At 36.4% G+C, this 5,000-nt stretch overlaps 2 protein-coding genes across 3 annotated transcripts in view; one reads left to right on the top strand and one right to left on the bottom strand.

The window, feature by feature from the left end:
- The window catches only part of LOC138024871 (R3H domain-containing protein 4-like), an 11,741-nt gene extending 8,978 nt beyond the window's left edge, over positions 1-2,763 (top strand). The window contains exons 7-8 of the mRNA XM_068872057.1: positions 1,260-1,315; positions 2,102-2,763. Coding sequence (XP_068728158.1) covers positions 1,260-1,315; positions 2,102-2,205 — 160 coding nt within the window. The 3' untranslated portion in view covers positions 2,206-2,763. The remainder of the gene's footprint in view (positions 1-1,259; positions 1,316-2,101) is intronic.
- Positions 2,764-4,986: 2,223 nt separating this feature from the next.
- The window catches only part of LOC138024870 (uncharacterized), a 26,032-nt gene continuing 26,018 nt past the window's right edge, over positions 4,987-5,000 (bottom strand). For both annotated transcript variants that reach the window (XM_068872056.1, XM_068872055.1), the window contains exon 12: positions 4,987-5,000. This exon is cut by the window's right edge and continues 1,084 nt beyond it. The gene's annotated coding sequence lies outside the window, so the exon portion shown is untranslated.

Genomic DNA, 5,000 nt, shown 5'->3' with positions numbered 1-5,000 from the left:
ATCACAGCAGACTCCTTTTTCTAGAAACCACATTCCATGTTTTCAGCAAATAGGAAGCAAAAAATAAAAGGAAGTAGAGGGTTTCAGTATTAAACAAGGGTTGAAAATTTCATGCAAGCATGGATTCACGAACTTCTGGTTTTAAAGTAGAAGTGTATTATTTAATGGGGACATAGTTTTTCAGTGAGTTATTAACCCTTTGACTCCCAGGAGTTCCCCATTGACGAGTCTGGCTGGTTTGGACGTCAAAGGGTTAAATGAAGTCAAAATAGATAACAGAACAAAATACAAAAAACAGGTGTCTGATATTGGGTGCAGTGAAAAACCCATGTTGAGCAATAATGATAAAAATTATTAATAGTGAGTAAGAGCAGACAAGAAAACTATGACAATTTTTTGCACTTTGACATTTTTGGGCAAGGTACAAATTAAATTACTCTGAATTCTCACTGATTGGTTTTCACGGTCTTTGTTCCTAGTTGCAATTTGGTGTTCTTTGCAGAAATTAGGTGTCATAAACTGTGTGAAATAACCAATACAAAAATGTTAGGTGGCGGTATACCCTTTTCCCATAAAACCTTTTAATTGAAATCATGCAAGAAATTTAAAGTTTTCAGCTATTTTAATTAACAAGCTTTAAAAATGCAGTCAAGGTCTATCTTGAGCTAATGGGTAAATGTCCTTTTTTATATAAAATTTCAAGGCAGCAATGCAATAAGTAATATTCTTGTTGTTACCCCTTTCAGCCCCGTGGGGTTCCCCATTGACTAGTAAAATCGTCTGGTGTTAGACAGAGTAAAATCTACAAGTGGCACTATTGGGAGTGAAAGGTTTAATGATCTTACACTCAATAATAGACCTTATTCATAAATGGCGGTCAACTTATAATTCTTTTGTTGAAGTGCAAATTAGCCTACCAAGCCTCGATACCATACAGTGAATTGAAAAGAATTCTTGCTCTAAAATGACTCAGGCTTGGTAGGCTAATTTGCACGTGGACAAAAGAACTATAAATGTGACCACCATTTATGAATAAGGTCTATAACCATTCAACCTGCAACTTAAGTTCAGGTCAATATGGATTGAACAATAGATTGGGCCAATTATTTAAAAGCAGTTTAACCGTTACTCAACAAAACTCTATCTTGAGCTAATGGGTAAATGTCCTTTTTTATATAAAATTTCAAGGCAGCAATGCAATAAGTAATATTATTATAATAATATTATTGTATTATGACCCTCATAATTTTTTCTTGCAGTTTTGACAGACTGTTGGTGCATGGGGTTTGTCAATTTCTGGACTTGAAGTCAACCAGTGAGTATCAACAACATTATTTTGTAGTATTGTGGGGAATAGTGTGGCAAAAACGTTTATCCAAACCATGTCTTGATCAACTGTTGCGGAGTTTGCCCAAGATCTTCTTCGCTGTATGTTGCCATGTTTCCTTTGGTCAACCTCTCTGGTGCACCGACATTTCTAAACAACGGAACAGCGAAATGAAGCACCAAAACACCATGTATGACCTCACCATACAAGGCTGTTGCCTAACAGAAGCCCGGTAGCTTGGGGCTCCCAAAGAATAGCTCCGGGCGCCTTAATTTTTCACAGCAACACCTTTCACTTCATATGTTGGGCTCCTAAGTTCTCAGCGTTTCGCTCTGAGGGCCCCTTTAAAATTTTCTTTGGCAGCAGCCTTGCCATACATTAAATACTAACCGACAAAGGTTGGATTTGAGATTAAGCATCGTTTTAGGCGTAATAAGTGATTTCTCCTAATCTCAGTCTTAACCTGAATCCTAATCTTAACCTCAATGAATTAGGAGCAATATTTTATCTCGAATCCAACCTTTGTCGGTTAGTATTCAGTGTATGGTGGGGTCATACATGTACACAGTGTTTTAGTGTTTCGTTTGGCTGTGCTGTTTGGGTGTTTCGCTATTTCGTGGTTTAGTAATGCCCCTGGTGCACAGATATATAACTATTAAAATGGAAAACATAAGCCACCTAGAGTCTTCTTCAAGCTTTTTCCACTGATAGACCAATATTAATTAATAAAAAAAAATATTATTGTCTAATTGAATTTTCTCCTTCATTGCTAAGGTAAAAATCAAAATGGAAATCGCATCATGGAGATTGCAAACAAGCAAGAAACATTCTGTGTCCCTTTGCTTCTTCTGTCCCAATATTTGGAGCAACACAGATAGCATTTTACATCAAAGATGCTGAGTTTTGAATCCAAAACAATAATGCACATCTGCAGTATATTTATGTTTTTGTTCAGAAACTCTGGACATTTATCAAGACTGATGTCCTTGTAGTGACTGAGAGATAGTTGTGTGGGTGTTTTTTAGCAAATATAGTGTTTTTGAATCAGGTCAACCTCTTCGTATATCTTACTCTTTGTTAGAGTTTTCAGTATTATAATAATTATTATTGTAGAAAGGACGTTGTTGTAAATTATAAGAATAATACCTGTAATAATTATTGTTATTGGTAGCAAACTAATTTTGTCTTTGGTTTGAAATTTAGTGGAAAATCCTCTTTCTCTCTTGTAAAAGGAGTTATGGTAAATTATACAAAATAATTTTGTATTTAACTATTAATTCTTTTTATATAGAGGTTAAATTATAATTGATTATTGTGATAACAGAAATTAACTTATAGTAGGGAAGTTCACTTCAAGTGTACCAATAGTAAATATTGTGTGATAGATTACATGTATAAACATGTATTTACAAAACAACAATAAAACCTTAAAGGAACCCAAGCTGTTCTAGTCAATGCAGGCGTATGCAAAAACCAAAGGGGGGCATTTTCAATAGTGCACTGGCTAAAAGCAAAGACCATAGTCATGTTAAGATGTGCACTAGAAATGAATAAATAATAATAATAATAATAATAATAATAATAATTATTATTATTATTATTATTATTATTATTATTATTATTCCTACTTTGGTATTTATGCACCGAATGTAAAGATCACCTACTTTTATGGTATTTTAACCCAATCATCCCTGAAGCAGCCTCCATTGACAAGTAAAGAATTAAAGGGGACAACAATGGTATTCATAAATGGCGGCCAAGAAATTGTTCTTTTGTCTTTGTGCTAATCATCCTCACTAGCCTCACTTTGGTGCAAAAGGTCTTTTGCATTTTGTCTGTGCTAACGAGGCTAGTCAGGATGACTTGCATAAAGACCAGACTAATTTCTTGGCCGCCATTTATGAATACGGTCTATAGTTTTTGACTGGACCAAGGTGTTTTTAAACTAACTGTAGTTGAAAGAAAAGGTTGCATTTTCATTGGTGGTTCTTCCTTCTCTGGGAATACGTTTATATACGGTTACACAGTCACATAATGATGAACCTGGGTAACAAGATTGTTGAGCATGTTGGTGATGGGTAAATTTAAGCCAAGTTGTTAAGAATTCTTTGGATTGGTCATCTGTTACAGTCATTCAGCCAACCAGTTGGCAGCAAGCTGGTCCTGTCAGCACTTCAAGGTGTGAACTTGATGTTGTGATGGATACCTAATCAGTAAGTAATTAGAGACTGAAATACAGTTAACCCATTGTCTCCCAGGGGTTCCCCATTGATGAGTAAAATACTAAGTTTTGCCAGTTTAGGCCGGTTTGGGCTTCAAAGGGTTATTAACCTGCAACCAAAATTTCCTGTTGCCAAGGAAACGTCTTTCAGTAAGTAGACCAGAAAAATAATTGAATAAAATGCAAACTTTATTGGATGAATGTACATGTAGTTACAACTTGCCATAATTACACATAGCCATGGGTCATGTCTTATTTCATCTGAGCCACTTTTTCTAAGCAATTCAAGTGTAAAGTTTTCTTTCGTGGTATTTAGTTCTTTGGAAAAGGGGCTTGGAACTCTTGAACCGACAGACTAGCCAAATACTACTACGAAAATCACCGACCTGTGGAATGGTCCCAAATTATTGAGTGGCTGCCCTGCCCACTTCAGTTAAACATTTTGATGAAATTCCTTTCCCACAGTGAGAGCAGAAGCCAGCTTTTGCCATCAAGGTGTACCAGAACAACCACAACAATGGAAAGATACATTTTCAAAATCATGAGTCCCGGGGACAAATGGATAAAATAGTTCAGATTGTCCAGAGAAGAGGTTGCAAGTGCAAGCATGGACTCGCTATTACTTTGAGTGCAAGAAAGGTTACCTGGCCTGAAAAGTAGTGTTGCACACAACACCTCTCAAGCAAAAGTGGGTGGGGCAGTGACCTGGTAATTCAGGCCCATTCCACAGATTGGCGGTTTTCGTAGTACATGTAGATACGTAGCTGAATCGACAATTTCTGATTGATTCCTAGAGAACATTACTGAAGAAGCGACTTCAGGATACCCCACCATTTTTTTCCTTAAAGTGGCAAGGCATTAATCTATTCATATGCAAATTAATTAACTAATTAATTAACCCTTTCAGCCCCGTGGGATTCCCCATTGACGAGTAAAATCGTCTGGCGTTAGACAGAGTAAAATCTGTAAGTGGCACTATTGGGAGTGAAAGGGTTAATGGGGACATAGTTTTTGGGTGAATCTAGCTGTTGTTAACCCTTTCAGCCCCGTGGGGTTCCCCATTGACTAGTAAAATCGTCTGGTGTTAGACAGAGTAAAATCTACAAGTGGCACTATTGGGAGTGAAAGGGTTAAATGATCTTACACTCAATAATAGACCTTATTCATAAATGGCGGTCAACTTATAATTCTTTTGTTGAAGTGCAAATTAGCCTACCAAGCCTCGATACCATACAGTGAATTGAAAAGAATTCTTGCTCTAAAATGACTCAGGCTTGGTAGGCTAATTTGCACGTGGACAAAAGAACTATAAATGTGACCACCATTTATGAATAAGGTCTATAACCATTCAACCTGCAACTTAAGTTCAGGTCAATATGGATTGAACAATAGATTGGGCCAATTATTTAAAAGCAGTTTAACCGTTACTCAACAAAACTCCATTCCAAAATT

The sequence above is a fragment of the Montipora capricornis genome, chromosome 11 (genome assembly GCF_036669925.1).
Source record: "Montipora capricornis isolate CH-2021 chromosome 11, ASM3666992v2, whole genome shotgun sequence".
NCBI lineage: Eukaryota > Metazoa > Cnidaria > Anthozoa > Scleractinia > Acroporidae > Montipora > Montipora capricornis.
This window is presented reverse-complemented; position numbering and strand designations above follow the sequence as displayed.